Genomic DNA, 16,111 nt, shown 5'->3' with positions numbered 1-16,111 from the left:
TCTCCACAAGCTAAGCTCATCCTAAACACTGCTGCCCAAGTTTTAACTTGTAGCAACTCCTATTCTTTTATAGCTCCTTATTAAGATGTCTGTTTTTACATCTTGTGGTGTGTGTGAAGTTGAAGTAGGGGGCTGCATTATCTTAAGGCATTGGTCCTCAATTTCTGGTTACATTTCAGTCCTATGCTCCTGATCATTAGCCACACAGCCATGGGCAGATCTGTTGACTTAGGCTGCTCCTGATTAAGGTGACTATATTAACAAGTCATCGAGAGGATTGCCCAGCCAGAGGGGATAGAATTTTTGCAGGATGGTGGGTGGGAGGAGATGTATTCTAGGTAGCTGTGGGAGTCGGTGGGCTTGAAATGGATATCAGTTACAAGCTGGTTGCCTGAGATGGAGACTGAGAGATCCAGGAAGGTGAGGGATGAGCTGGAGATGGCCCAGGTGAACTGAAGGTTGGGGTGGAAGGTGTTGGCGAAGTGGATGAACTGTTCGAGCTCCTCTGGGGAGCAAGAGGCAGCGCCGATACAGTCATCAATGTAACGGAGGAAGAGGTGGGATTTGGGGCCTGTGTAGGTGCGGAAGAGGGACTGTTCCACGTAAACTAAAAGAGGCAGGCATAGCTGGGGCCCATGCGGGTGCCCATGGCCACCCACTTTGTCTGTAGGAAGTGGGAGGAATCAAAAGAGAAGTTGTTGAGGGTGAGGACGAGTTCGGCTAGGCGGATGAGGGTGTCGGTGGAGGGGGACTGGTCGGGCCTGCGGGACAGGAATAAGCGGAGGGCCTTGAGGCCATCTGCATGCGGAATACAGGTGTATAAGGGACTGGATGTCCATGGTGAAAATGAGGTGTTAGGGGCCAGGGAATTGGAAGTTCTGGAGGAGGTGGAGGGCGTGGGTAGTGTCACGGACGTAGGTAGGGAGTTTCTGGACCAAAGGGGAGAAAATGGAGTCCAGATAGGTGGAGATGAGTTCAGTGGGGCAGGAAAAGGCTGAGACAATGGGTCGACCAGGGCAGTCGGGTTTGTGGATTTTGGGAAGGAGATAGAAACGGGCCGTGTGGGGTTGGGGAATAATAAGGTTGGAGGCTGTGGGTGGGAGGTCCCCTGAGGTGATGAGGTCATGAATGGTGTTGGAGATGATGGTTTGGTGCTCGGGGGTGGGGTCATGATCAAGGGAGCAGTAGGAGGTGGTGTCAGAGAGTTGGCGTTTGGCCTCGGCGATGTAGAGGTCAATGCGCCATACTACCACTGCGCCACCTTTGTCTGCGGGTTTGATCGGTCAAATGCACAAACCAGTTTCTGTACTTAAGAATTACTATTTGTTACACGGAATCAGACTCTAGCTATAGGTAAACAGTTGCAAACTGTCAGTATATAACACTACAAATTAAAAGTCTAATTCTCTTTCAAACATCCCCTTATAAAAACTGGGAAATAAAATGGACAGAGGGAAAAACTGGGAAAGCAGTTCAGTAGTCTTGACAAGATCTAGTGTGTTGGTTCGTGCTGATCGGTTTTCTTCTTAGCCTTCCCTTTTCTGAATGTTTCCACCAGTTTGCAAGTGACACAGGGTGGCTGGCTCACTTCCGAATGGATTCATGCTTATCAATTTAAAAAAAGTTACAACTTATTGCAACTCATGAAGGCAAGATAAGCTTGTTTTCTTCAGGTTTAAAATGGGTTTTCACTGCAACGACAGAAAGATAGTTCCTCAGCTGGAAGAGACGTGATCACCTCACTTCTCTGTATCTTGTTCCCAGCCCCAAGCTGTTCAGTCACCCAAAAATCAATCACATGGTTGTTGGCAGGTAAAGGCCTTTGTCATCTGTAACTATTTCACTAGTCCATAGGCCAATCAACTTTTTATTGCTAACCAAGTTTCATCCATCATCAACCAGAGGATGCAGTCTCAAGACTCAGGGTAGACCATCCAGAGCTCTGAGATGAGCAAAAGTTTCTCCACTCAAAGGGTAATGAACCTGTGGAATTATTTACCACACAAGGCTATGGAGGCCAAATCATTGGATATATTTTAAAACGCTGCTTTTTATTTTAAAGGCACGAAGGGCTATGGGGAGAAAGTGGGATAACGGCACTAAGACAGAAGATCAGCCACGATCACATTAGAAAGCAGAACAGGCTTCAAGGGCCAGATCATCTACTTCTGCTCTATGTTTCAATGTTCCAATTCATCTACAAACACTTCAATTCCTGCTTATTCAACCAGCTTAATAATGGAACAACTGCCATGAGTGATAAGTTATTTGCTTATCAAAAAATCTGCACACATTTTGTTACCATTCTAGGCAACATCGGTGCAACCTCCCATCGAAATGTGTCTTTAATGAGCAACCGTTTTCTAAAAAAAATGAGATTCTTTGTTTGTAGATGCTCCCTCAAAAAGAAAGATCCTTTCCACCTTCATCCTGACCAGATCCCTTGGGATCTGTTGTTTCAATCAAGTTACCATTTACTCTTCTAAATTGCAAAGATGGACAGGTGAGGCTATCCAAACATTTCTCACAAAACAAGCCCCTTATTCCAGATATTAGTCTTAAAGACCTACACTGTCCTGCTTCATCTGCATTATTCCTTAAACAGGTGAACAATACTGTGGACACAATCCTCTGGATATGGGTTCACCAATGCTCTGTGAAGCATAACATCTCTAATGTTATGCTCAACTCCTTACATAGTAAACAATAACCAATACACAGAACTTATTGTAGGTAAACATAGTGTGGGAGCACTGGGAGGAACAAGGGACTGTTCCGACTCAATCACTGTTCAATTTAAAAGAATCTTCAATTTTGATTTCCAGGCTACATAAAAAAGTAATATATTTTTAAACAAGATCAGAGTTTGCTAAGAGTTCACACAATTCTTACAGGAATTGATATCCACCCAAAGCTTCAGCAATCCTTTTCTCCTATGTCATGTAATTGATGAGGCTGTGATCTTTGATGTTTTATAATTGTAAAGGTATGGAACACAAAATTATGAATTCACATAAGGTACAATTATAAGCAAACATATGAGTAAAATGAAGCATGACCCTTAGTTCTTTGACTGGGCTTCACATTTACTGCCTCCAATGATGATTCTCATATTATAGTGAGTTGTTTGAGATGGAGCTCTTACTCTGGATAGCATGACAGTCAGAAAACAAACAACAAATGGACACCCAAACATCCTGAACTCAAATGATAAAATCATGCAATAAACTGTGAAACTCTGATTTAGAAAGTAAAGATTAAAGTAAATGCAAAAGCAGAAAGTCTGTTTGATGATAAGTGTTCAGTAAAATTTTTCAGACCTGGGTGTATCAATTTGGCGACACCATTTTGTATTGGCACAATATTTGGGTTTTACTAAGCTATTTGGCTGACATATTACATTAATTAGGAAAGAATGAAGAGTCCAGGGTTCTTTTCTCTTGAAAAAAAGTTAGAGGTGACCTCATGAAGGTCAAAAGATGAATTAAAAAATGCAAACAGAGATGTATGTATCTGCAAGATAATAAAATGTGAGGCTGGATGAACACAGCAGGCCAAGCAGCATCTCAGGAGCACAAAAGCTGACGTTTCGGGCCTAGACCCTTCATCAGAGAGCTGCAAACGAGACCAGGTCTGGAAGCCATAAATGAGTTTTCTACCAGTAAATCCCATAGGAAATTCAGACTCAGCATCTTGATCCAGAGCTTGGAAACAGACTCTTCAGTCCAACCAGTCCATGCTGGCCCTTATCGTTCCAAACCTTTCCAACTCATGGACTTATCCAAATGTCTTTTAAACGTTGTAATTGTAACCGTGTCCACCACTTCCTCACGAAGTTGATTCCACATTCGAAATACCCTCTGTGTAAAAAAATTGCCCTTATGTCGTTTTTTTTAAACATCTCTCTCCTCCTACCTTAAAATTGAGCCACTTCATCCTGAAATTCCCCCATTGTAGGGAAAAGACAACTACCACTAACTCAGATTATACCCCTCCTTATTTTATAAATTCTATAATGTTGCTTCCCAACATCTTATGCTCCAATAAAAAAAATTCCAGCTTATTCTGCCTATCTTTATAACTTGAACTTTCCATATGCTGCAACGTCCTAGTAAATCTCTTCTGAACCCTCTCCAGCTTAATAATTTCCTTCCTATAACAGGGGACCTGAACTGGACATTCCAGAGGAGGCCTCACCAATGTCCTGTACGACACTATACTCAGGAGGTGTGAGCAACGAAGGCAAGCTTGCTAAAATATTTTTTGCTGAGGATTTTTCTGAACAAGTGTCTCAACCTGAAACGTCAACTTTCCTACTCCTCTGACGCTGCTTGCCGTGTTGTGTTCATCCAGCTCTACATCTTGTTATCTAAGCTTGCTAAAGCCTTCTTAACCACCTTGTCTATATGTGACACAAAGTTCAAAGAATTATATAACTGTATCCCTAGGTCCCTCTGTTCAACAACATTACCTAAGGCCCTACTATTAATTGGATAAATCTTATCCTTGTTTGTTATACCAAAATATAATACCTCACATTTATACAAGTTGAAGTCCTCCGCCATCTTTCAACCCATTGACCTATTTGAATTCCTTTATAATCTTAGAAAACCATCTTTACTGTCTAACATGCCACTAATTTTTGGTATCATCTGGAAACTTCCTAACCACACCTTTAATATACCATTCCAAAGTCTTTAATAGAAATGGGAAACAAAGGAGGACCCAAAACTGATCCCTATGGAACAGCGCTGGTGACAAGCCCCCTGTCAAAAAAGCAACCCTCAACTAGCAATTTGTCTCCTGCTGTTCAGTCAATTCTGTATCCAATTGGCAAGCTCACCCTGAATCCCATGTGACCAATTAGTCTACCACACGGAACCTCGTAAAACGCTTTTCTAAAGTCCAAAAAAAATGTCTACTGCTGTGCCCTCAACCTTTTTGGTAACTTCCTCATCAGCACAATCAAGTTTGAGAGACACGATTTTCCTTGCACAAAACTATGCTGACTATCCCTAATCAATTTCTGCCTCTCTAAATGTCCATAAATCCTATCTTCTAAAATCACATCCAACAATTTACCCACAACCGAAGACAGACTCACAGGTTAAGAGTTCCCTGGTTTCTCCTTACAACCATTCTTAAACACAGGCACAACATTTGCCATCTTCCAGCCATCAGGCACCTCTCCTACAGTTACAGGCAATGCATATATTTCTTAAGGGATATCACAATTTCATCCCTTACTTCCCAATGTTCTGGGTGACATTAGATCAGGTCCCAGAGATTTACCCACCTTTATATTCTCCAAGACCTCCCATAACTGCCTCTTCTGCAACGTGAACCGTTTTCAAAATATCAGAATTTATTTCTCTGCATTCTCTAGCCTCCATTTCTTTCTCCACAGTAAAAACTGACAAAATATTAATTTAGTATCTCTCCCATCGCCTGCAATTAGTATTTTTGTGAAATCCCCTTAAGAGTACTAGAAAAAAAATGACAAAATGCATATTTTTTCAGCCAGACAACTTATGTACTATCAAATGACAATTTGAAATTAAAAGACTGAAATGACAAAGACAAAAAAAAGAGACCGGATGGGAAAGAAGTCTCATTCCTTTATTATACGTAAAAAGTACCATTCATTTTGCAGGACTTTCCCCAGGGCATATGGCCCATATTGTTACTGGATTGCAACCAGCAGCTCAAAAGATTAAAGCAGAGGAGAAGGCAATTTGGTCCATGTTAACTGCATTGACTTTCTATATATAGGGAGGGGAAGAGAGAGAGGACTGATTTAACCTGAAAGTCACCATGCCTCAGCAAGGGGAGGGGTGCACATAATCTAGGCAACTGCATGAATTGAACCCAGAGTTGGTGTTAACTCAGCAGTGTAAACCAGTCGTCCAGCCAACTGAGCTAACTGACCCCATTTTAGATCAGAATGCTAGACTCTTCCTAGACCACAGGGTCTCTCATTAGAAAAAGATGACTGATGGTGATTTAACCCAAGGGTCACCACAGATGAGGAGAGGGGTTCAGGTGGAGAAATCACCAAAGAAAATGTTGAACCAAAAGGGAACCCAACCTTTAATGGTAAATTATAAAAGGGGGAGAAAAGTTTAATGTATCAGATGATCAAAAATCATGATCAACCCTCCAGTTAAAAAGCAGAACCTCAAGAGGTAGTAATCTCGGTTTTACACCTGGTTGATGTATTAGTAGGAGTAGCAGTATTAAGATGGGGCAGATAAATCAGTGGCTATGCAGCTGGTCTAGGGGCAGGGGTTCAGATTTTTGGATCATTGGGATTTCCTCTGGGGCAGAAGAGACTTGTTCAAATGGGACTGGTTTCACCTGAACCAGTGGATGCTGATATCCTGGCAGGGAGATTTTCTAGTTCTATTCAAGAGCCTTTTAAACTAGTAGGGAGAGGGTGATGGAAATCCTAAGAAGTCGTGAGAATAGGGAGATAGATAGAGTCACAGAGTTGTACAGATAAATAAAGATATTGAGGCTCTGGTCAAAAATAAAAAGGATGGATATGTTAGGTGTAGACAACTGAGATCATGTGAATCTCTTCAGGAGTGTAAGGGTACTCTTAAGAGGGCGAAAGGGGAGATGAAACAGCTTTGGCAGATATAGGTGACGGACAGGGACAGAAAGACCTGGAAACCAGGGAAATAAATGGTGATGTCTTGAAAACAATCCATATTAAAGAAGAGGAAGTGGTGGAGATCTTAAAAAAAACACCAAAAGTAGATAAATCTCTGGGACCTGATCAAGTGGATGCCAGGACGTCGTGGGAAGTTAGGGAAGAAACTGTGGGGCCCCTGGCAGAGATATTCCAGGGTTGAGGTGCTGGAAGACTGGAGGGTGGTGGATGTTGCGCCTTCATTTGAGAAGCCTGGGAACTATACACCGCTTGTCTGACATCAGTGATGGGTAAGTTGTTGGAGGGGATTTTGAGAGATAGGATTTACATGCATTTGAAGAGGCAAAGGTCAGTCAGGGATAATCAGCATGGCTTTGTGCATGGGAAACCATGTCTTAAAAACTTGATTATTTTGAGGACGTAGCCAAAGACTGATGAAGACACAGCAGTAGACAATGTCTACATGGATTTTAGAAAAGCCTTTGACAAGGTTCTGCATGGTAAACTGATTAGTAAAGTTAGATCACGTAGGATTCGGAGAGAGCTTGACAACTGGATACAAAATTTGCTTGACAGGATGAAGGAGAGTTGTTTTTCGACCTCGAGGCCTGCAAACAGTGTTCCACATTTATATAAATAATTTGAATGTGATTTTAGGAGGAATGGTTACTAAGTTTGCAGATGACACCAAAATTGGTGGTATAGTTGACAGTGAGGAAGGTTATCTCAGATTAAAAAGGGATCTTGATCAATTGGATCAATGGGCTGAGAAGTGGCAATGGGGTTTAATTTGGATAAATGCGAGGTATTGCATTTTGGTAAAGTGAACAGGGACAGGGCTTAAATCAATACAGCATGGAGCTAGAGGAACACAGCAGGTCAGGCAGCATCACAGGAGCAGGAAGGTCGACATTTTGGGTTTGCACTCTTCATGAGAGCCCAAAGCGTTGACTTTCCTGCTCTTCTGATGCTGTGTTCCTCCAACTCCAACATCGGCCGTTCTTGCTATCTCCTAAGGGCAGGACTTATATTGTTAATGGTAGGGCCTAGGCATTGCTGACAAACAGAAACATACGGGTTTACATTCACAGCTGTTTGAAAGTTGTGCCATGGGGTGGTTAAGAAGCCATTGAGTATGCTTGCCTTCATTGCTCAGAACATACGAATACAGGAGTTGAGGCATCATGTTGAGGTTGTACAAGCCATTGGTGAGGCCACTTTTGGATTACTGTGAGCAGTTCTGGTAGTCTTACTTTAGGAAAGATATTATTAAATTGGAGAGGGTTCAGAAATAATTTACCAGGACATTGCCGAGACTTGAGTGTTTGAATTATAAGGACAGGCTGGATAGGACTGGCATGTTTTTGACTGGACCACAGGAGGTTGAGGAGTGACTTTATAGCAGTTTATAAAATCGTGAGGATAGGGGAGTTCAAAATTAGGGGGCAAACGTTTAAGGTTGAGATTTACAATGGACCCAAGGGGCAACTTTTCACACAGACAGTTGTGCATTTAATGGAATGAAATGCCAGAGGAAGTGGTGGATACAGGCACAGTATAATATTTAAGACATTTGGGCAGGTACATGAATAGGAAAGGTTTAAGAGGGATATGGGCCAAATTCAGACGAATGGGACTAGTTTGTGAATATGTTCGTCATTGACTGGTTAGATTGAAGGGTCTGTTTCCATACTCCATAACTCTACAAAAACAAGCATGTACAGTACACGGTGAACCCTAATCCGTCAATCCTACCATGTTAATTCTGCTGCACTAATTCACGGCTGATGGACGCTAACAGCTGCCTCCAGGCCCTCACTCAGGGACAACTTTCTGCTCGGCGACAACTTGCCGACATTTTAATGCAGCGGCTGTCCTCCCTCACACATAAGTCATTGTCCTTTCTGTGTAAGGTCTGAACGACAGAAACCCCACACAGAGCGTGATAATGCCATCCTCGAAGTGGTTCCGTCTCCTCAGGACCCGCTCTCTGAAGGAACGTTACCCCACAAGCCAACGGACAACACCGAGCACGCGGGAAAACGAACGCGCACAAGCGCGAGTCTCTCTCCAACCCATCACAACCACAAACCAGGCGCACACCCGCGAAAACAATCCCTGCCACCCTACAAGGCGCGCACCCGCGAGGGGAACACCCCCACCCCAGAACCGATGCGCGCACCCGCGAAGAGCCGAGCCAGCCCCTCCCGCTGCGGCTCCAAGGCGCGCACCGACGAGGAACCCCGCCATCCCGCTCCAAGGCGCGTACCCGCGAGGGGAACACCCCCACCCCAGAACCGATGCGCGCACCCGCGAAGAGCCGAGCCAGCCCCTCCCGCTGCGGCTCCAAGGCGCGCACCGACGAGGAACCCCGCCATCCCGCTCCAAGGCGCGTACCCGCGAGGAACCCCCGCCCCAACGCGCGTACCGGTGAACAGCCCCCTCCCGCTCCAAGGCGCGAACCCGAGAGGAACCCCCAGTTCAAGGCGCGCGCTCTTTCTCTCTCTCTCTCTCTCACCTTTGGTGAAGCCCTTGAAGCGCCTGCATTGGGCTCTGTGGAAAATGGCCTCCTTCGCTCTCGCCGCCATGGGTCGCTTTATCTGATCCGGTTCGGAATTGACGGACTGTGCTCCCGAACACGGTCCAACTGAGTGGGAGGGGGGGGGAGAGGGTGGCGCCCGGTTTCTGCCTCCACGGGGTAATGGCTGCGGGCGCTGCTCTGCTTTCGCCTTCAACAAGACGGGGAGGCCCAGCAGGCAGCCTCTCCTGTCTTAGTGGCCTTTCTTTTAAATGGTAGATATATGATGATTTTCAAAGTGGATTGGTATATTGTTCTGACTTGGTGATCCTGGTATTAATATCATCTCCTCCACTTCCTCCCCAGCCTCGTCAATGAAAACGTTCAGTACTTTTGGGAAACTCTTCATTTGAACTTCATGAAACACATCGGATGCGCCACTTTCTATTAATGTGTTGATACACTGAGCGAAGCTGCAGACAGATCAGAACTATTTATGGTTCAGTCTTTATATATATATTTTTTAAAATCTAGTTAGGTACAGGAAACAGCCGGTTGTTGTGAGTGCATTACGTCAGAATGAGTGGTTTATCTCAGGCATTATTGTTACTGCTACTTATCACCTTGATTCAGAAACTTAAGGGCAGCTAGCCCTTAGTACTTCAAGGAGAGAGAAATATAAAAGTTATGCTGTTGGGAGTTTTTAAAAGAACATATAATTTCATGGAATGTTGGCGTCACTGGCAAGTTTGCCACCCAGCCATAATCACCCTGAACTGTGGGACTTGCTCAGCCATTTCACAGGGATGACTGAATAGACTTTGAAGGGCTGAATGGCCTTTTACCTGTTTCCACCTTCGTGTAAATAGAATGGAATTGGAGGAGGTAGTTCAGAAATTATGGAATGGGTTGTGCAAAATGTGGAAGGGCTCTGTGAGAACAAATTAATGGAAAATAACTGTAAAGTGCCACACTTGGGATGGAAATATAGTTGATATTTGTAGCTCATGAATGCTGTTGGAATAGTCTACCATAAAGCTTAAGGAAAGTTTCAAGTTTAAATATAGCCAACCAATGTATTGCAGAAAGCAACAAAGCCAATCGGATGTACAATGATATACCTATATAACCAAACACTGGAACATGTCAGAGAATGTAATGAATTATTACAGTGCTGTAGTTATGACATTTGTTGAATAATGTATGCAGGTCTAGTCACTATGAAATATAAGAAAGAACAGTTGGAGGCCATGTGGTAAAGAAATGACAGGCTGCTTCCCAGTATGGGAGTTTGCATTTTGTGAAAAGGCTGGAGAATCAGGATTTTTCAGCTGGAAACAGCAGTGTCTGGAAGTTGATCTATCTCTTTGTTGTCTTCTGTAATATTTCAATATTTCTCTGAAAAGATACTTCCAACCTCCTTTACTACAAACATGAGCCTCCAAACATCTATTGCCTAAATCTGACCAGCATTAAGTCTCACTTACCCATCTGCGCTGTTCTCACTGAACTACATTGTCTCTGCTGCTGATGAACTCCAATACACACAGACTTTAAATTATCCTCTTTCATTAAAAGAACACCTTACAAGATCTTGGTCATCCCTATTTCAAGCATCTCCTACCACTTGGTTGAACTCTCCAATTCTTTGACTTTGGCCTCTTATGCATTTTCTCCTACTACTTGTAGTCTCTAGTCACCTGGGTTCAAGCTTCGATAATTCCCTCCCAAAATCTCTTGTGATGTACAATATATCCTTTCTGATTCTCCTCAAAGACCAAAGTTTTTGCTAAACTCACATTCGGGGACTTGGAACATTTTCACTGATTATAACTGTTAAGCTCTTTGAGAAATCTTTTGAAGTTAAGATTTAACTATTAATATAGGGTTATTGAATTATTTACACTGCAATTTCATTAATGGTAGAGAAAAAAATAAACCCACAATGATACTTTAATGTAAAATGTGGAAATTATACTGATTGAACATATGCTCATTCTAGCTACTTGCAAAATCTAACTTTCATACTGGTATCAGGAATTTATTGTTGCTCAAAAGATAATTAATGTGTCAAGTTCAACTCCTGATAAAGTATATATTTAATAGAACCCCTACAGTATGAAAACAGGCCCTTCAGCCCAACAAGTCCATATTTTCCCCCCCCACAACCCACCTAATCTACACATCCCCAAACACTACAAGCATTTTAGCTCAGCCAATCCACCTAGACTGCAGGAGGAAACTCACGCATATGGGGAGAATGTGCAAGCTCCACACAGACAGTTGCCTCAGGGTGGAATTGAATCTAGACTCCCTGGTGCTGTAAGGCAGCAGCTCATACACTGAGCCACTGTGCTGTCCCTATGTGATGACAAAATCCTAGAAACGACATTGGAAGCAATTGGAAAGGTACTTCAGGTAACTCAAACAATAACTATGATGAACTGAGATAACAAGGTGTAGAGCTGGATGAACACAGCAGGCCAACCAGCATCAGAGGAGCTGGAATGCTGATGTTTTGGGCCTAGACCCTTCAGAAATGCGGAAGTGGGTTCTGAAATAAATAGGGATAGAGGGGGAGGTGGATAGAAGATAGAGGAGAAGATCAGTGGAGAGGAGACATACAGGTTAAAGAGGCGGGGATGGAGCCAGTAAAGGTGTGTAGGTGAGGAGATAGGTCAGTCCAGGGAGGACGGATAGGTCAAAGGGGACGGATGCGGTTAGCAGGTAGGAGATGGGGGTGGGACTTGAGGTGGGAGGAGGGAGTTAGGACAGGTTAGGGAGACAGGGATGAGTAGAGCTGATGTTGGAATGTGGTAGGGGGAGGGGAGATTTTGAAGATTGTGAAGTCCACATTGATACCATTTGGTTGCAGGATTCCCAAGCGGAATATGAGTTGCTGTTCCTGCAACCTTCAGGTGGCATCATTGTGGCACTGCAGGAGGCCCAGGATGGACGTCATCTGAGGAATGGGAGGGGGAGTTGAAATGATACTGAACTAGGAGGTGCAGTTGTTTAGTGCGAACAGAGCATAGGTGTTCTGCAAAGCGGTCCCCAAGCCTCCGTTTGGTTTCCCCAATGTAGAGGAGGCCACAATGGGAACAGTGGATGCAGTATATGATATTAGCAGATGTGCAGGTGAACATCTTCTTGATGTGGAAAGTCTTCTTGGGGCCTGGGATGCAGGTGAGGTGTGAGGCATAGGGGCAGGTGTGGCACTTCCTGCAGTTGCAGGGAAAAGTGCCGAGAGTGTTGGGCCTGGAGGGGAGTGTGGAGTGGACAGTGGAGTCACAGAGAGAGTGGTCCCTCTGGAAAGCAGGTAAGGGTGGGGAGGGAAAAATGTCTTTGGTGGTGGGGTGGGATTGCAGATGGCAGAAGTGTCGGAGGATGATGCATTAGATCCGGGGGTTGGTGGGGCGGTACGTGAGGACGAGGGGAATTCTGTTTTGGTTGTTATTGCAGGCATAGCTTGGGCCCATGTGAACGCCATCGACACCACTGCTGATGCCACTGCCTCCATCTCCGAGGCCAACACCACAGACACTGAGGACGTACCTACCATCACTGCTGCTGCCGCCACCTACCTCACTCCGCCGACGCTGCTCCACCCACTATCGATGCCAACACATCTCTGCCCACCACTGAAGCTGATGCAACTTCACCCACAGCCAATGCCGCATGGCCCACCACCGCCGATGTTGCTCCGCACATCACCTCCACAGCCAGCATCTCCAGAGGACACTGTAGCACCCAGCCCTGCTGAGTCTTCACCGTCCCCCCAGACCTCCTCCTTACTGAAAACGAACGGTCAGTCCTCAGTAAAGGGCTCCCCTTTGCCCCCCTCCACCCACACATCAACAAATACACTTGGCCGTTGAACAGTTTTTCCCCCGCCTCTGCAATTACTTCTTTAACTGTGAGCCAAATCCTCCCTCTACTGACTCCGTCTCCCGCTTCCAACACACCCTCTCCTCCTGGACACCACCCCAAGGCCTCCTACCCTCCCTTGACCTCTTCAGCTCCAACTGCCTCGAGACATCAATTGCCTCAATCTCTTCACCCCTCTCACCCACTCCAACCTTTCCCCCGCAGAACATGCAGCCCTCTGCTCCAATCCCAACCTCACCATAACACCTGCAGACACGGGAGGCACAGTTGTATAGCGCACTGACCTCTACATCGCTGAGGCCAGGCGCCAACTCTCAGACACCACCTCCTACCACCCCCTTGATCATGACCCCACCCCAGACTACCAAACCATCATCTCCAAAACCATCCACAACCTCATCACCTCAGGTGACCTCCCACCCACAGCCTCCAACCTCATTGTTCCCCAGTCCTGCACTGCCCGCTTCTATCTCCTTCCCAAAATCCACAAGCCCGCCTGCCCTGGTCAACCCATTGGCTCCGCCTGCCCCACCGAACTTATCTCCACCTATCTTGACTCTGTTTTCTGCCCCTTGGTCCGGGAATTCCCTACCTATGTTGATGACACCATCCACACGCTCCACCTCCTCCGGAACTTCTAATTCCCCGGTCCCCAATGCCTCATCTCTAGTAGGGACATCCAGTCCCCATATACCTGCATTCCCCATACAGATGGCCTAAAGGCTGTCTGCTTCTTTCTGTCCCGCAGGCCCCACCATCCTCTTCCACTGACACCCTCATCCGATTAACCGAACTCATTCTCACCCTCAAAAAGCTTCGCTGTCAATTCCTTCAGCCGAAGAGAGTGGCCATGGGTACGTGCATGGGCCCAAGCTGTGCCTGCCTCTTTGTAGCTTACATGGAACAATCCCTTTTGCGTAGCTACAGCGGCCCTAAATCCCACCTCTTCCTCCGTTACTTTGATGACTGTATCGTTGCCACCTCATGATCCCACGAGGAGGTCGAACAGTTCATCCACTTCACCAACGCCTTCCATCCAACCTTAAGTTCACCCAGACCATCTCTAATACCTCTCTCTCCTTCCTGGACCTCTCTGTTTCCATCTCTGGCAACCATCTAGAAACCGATATCCACTTCAAGCCCACCGACTCCCACAGCTATGTAGAATACACCTCCTCCCACCCACCTTGCTGCAGAAATGCCATCCCCATTCCCAATTCCTTCGCCTCTGCCGCATCTGCTCCCAGGATGAGGCACTCCACTTGTATACATCTCAGATGTCCTCGTGTTTTCAAGGACTGCAACGTCCCCCCTGCCGTCAGTGGTCAAGAATGCCCTCAACCATGTCTCCCGCATTTCCTGCAACTCATCCCTCACACTTTCTCCCTGCAATAACAACCAAAACAGAATCCCCCTCGTCCTCACGTACCTCCCAACCAACCTCTGGATCCAAAGCATCATCCTCTGACACTTCTGCCATCTGCAATCCAACCCCAGCACCAAAGACATTTTTCCCTCCCCACCCCTGTCTGCTTTCTGGAGGGACCTCTCCCTCCATGACTGTCTTGTCCGTTCCACACTCTCCTCCAGCCCCGCCACACCCAGCACTTTTCCCTGCAATCGCAAGAAGTGCTACACCTCACCCGCATCCCAGGCCCCAAGAAGACTTTCCGCATCAAGCAGATGTTCACCTGCACATGTGCTAATGTTATATACTGCATCCACTGTTCCCATTGTGGCCTCCTCTACATTGGGGAAATCAAGCGGAGGCTTGGGGACCACTTTGCAGAACACCTACACTCGGTTCATACTAAACAACTGCACCTCCCAGTCGTGAACCATTTCAACTCCCCCTCTCATTTCTCGGATGACGTGTCATCCTGGGCCTCATACAATGCCACCCGAAGGTTGCAGGAACAGCAACTCTCATTCCACTTGGAACCCCTGCAGCCCAATGGTATCAATGTGGACTTCACAAGCTTCAAAATATTCCCTCCCCCTACCGCATTCCAAATCTAGCCCAGCTCGTCCCTGGTTCCCTCACCTGCCCTTCCTCACCACCCCACCCCCCCACCACCGTCCTCAACCTAGTAACCTCATCATGCCCCCTTGACCTGTCCATCCTCCTTGGACTGACCTACTCCTCACTAACTCCCCACCTATACTCACCTTTACTGACTCCATCCCTGCCTCTTTGATTTGTCTGTCTGCTCTCCACCTATCTTCTCCTCTATCCATCTTCTATCTGCCTCCGCCACACTCCCTATTTATCTCAGAACCCCCTTCCGCTGTTCCCCCCCCCATTTCTGAAGAAGGGTCTAGGCCTGAAACGTCAGCCTTCCTGCTCCTCTGATGCAGCTCGGCCTGTTGTGTTCATCCAGCTCTACACCTTGTTATCTCAGATTCTCCAGCATCTGCAGTTCCTATTAACTATGATGACCTGAATGGCTTTCCTCATCTATAACAGTTTTTCTATTCAGACAAGTATTTCAGTCATGAGATTTACTGTTGCAATTGAAGTTAGGGTCATAAACTCTCCTTCAACCACAATTTCTTTTTGTTCTGTTCAGAAATGTTTTTATACACTTCTGCAGCAGGTGGAACTTGAACTTGGGTTTCCTGGTTGAGCAGGGCGGGGGGACTTTTCCACTGTGCCTCAAAAGGCCTGTTGAAATGCCATTTTAGGTGAAATGGATATCATCTGATATTAGTTATTTTAGGAGAATTAGGAAATTTGATGAAATAGCCAGCAGTTATGTCATTGAATCCCTGCTGTGTGGAAACAGGCCCTTCAGCCCAACAAGTCCACACCGACCTTGAAAGCATCCCACCCAAACCCTTCCCTCTATAACCTACCTAATACACATCCCTCAATGCTACGGGCAGTTTTGCATGCCAATCCACCTAGCTTGCACATTTTTGGACTGTGGGAGGGAACCGGAGCACCCAGTGGAAACCCATGCAGTCATGGGGAGAACGTGTAAACTCCACACAGATAGTTGCCAAGGGTGGAATTGAACCTGGTTCCCTGGCACTGTGAGGCAGCTCTG

General features: G+C 45.9%; 1 protein-coding gene across 2 annotated transcripts in view; it reads right to left on the bottom strand.

Annotated features, from left to right (window-relative positions):
• The window catches only part of cpped1 (calcineurin-like phosphoesterase domain containing 1), a 185,075-nt gene extending 175,411 nt beyond the window's left edge, over positions 1 to 9,664 (bottom strand). Inside the window, exon 1 of one of the 2 annotated variants that reach the window (XM_048552671.2) lies at positions 9,174 to 9,664. In XM_048552671.2, coding sequence (XP_048408628.1) covers positions 9,174 to 9,243 — 70 coding nt within the window. In that variant the 5' untranslated portion in view covers positions 9,244 to 9,664. Of the gene's footprint in view, positions 1 to 8,410; positions 8,730 to 9,173 lie in introns of those variants that run through there. The other variant, XM_048552672.2, reaches the window with a different exon arrangement.
• Positions 9,665 to 16,111: the final 6,447 nt, after the last annotated feature.

Source organism: Stegostoma tigrinum, chromosome 23, assembly GCF_030684315.1.
Source record: "Stegostoma tigrinum isolate sSteTig4 chromosome 23, sSteTig4.hap1, whole genome shotgun sequence".
Taxonomy (NCBI): Eukaryota; Metazoa; Chordata; class Chondrichthyes; order Orectolobiformes; family Stegostomatidae; genus Stegostoma; species Stegostoma tigrinum.
The sequence above is the reverse complement of the archived record's forward strand: the minus strand, read 5'-3'. Positions and strand labels throughout refer to the sequence as shown.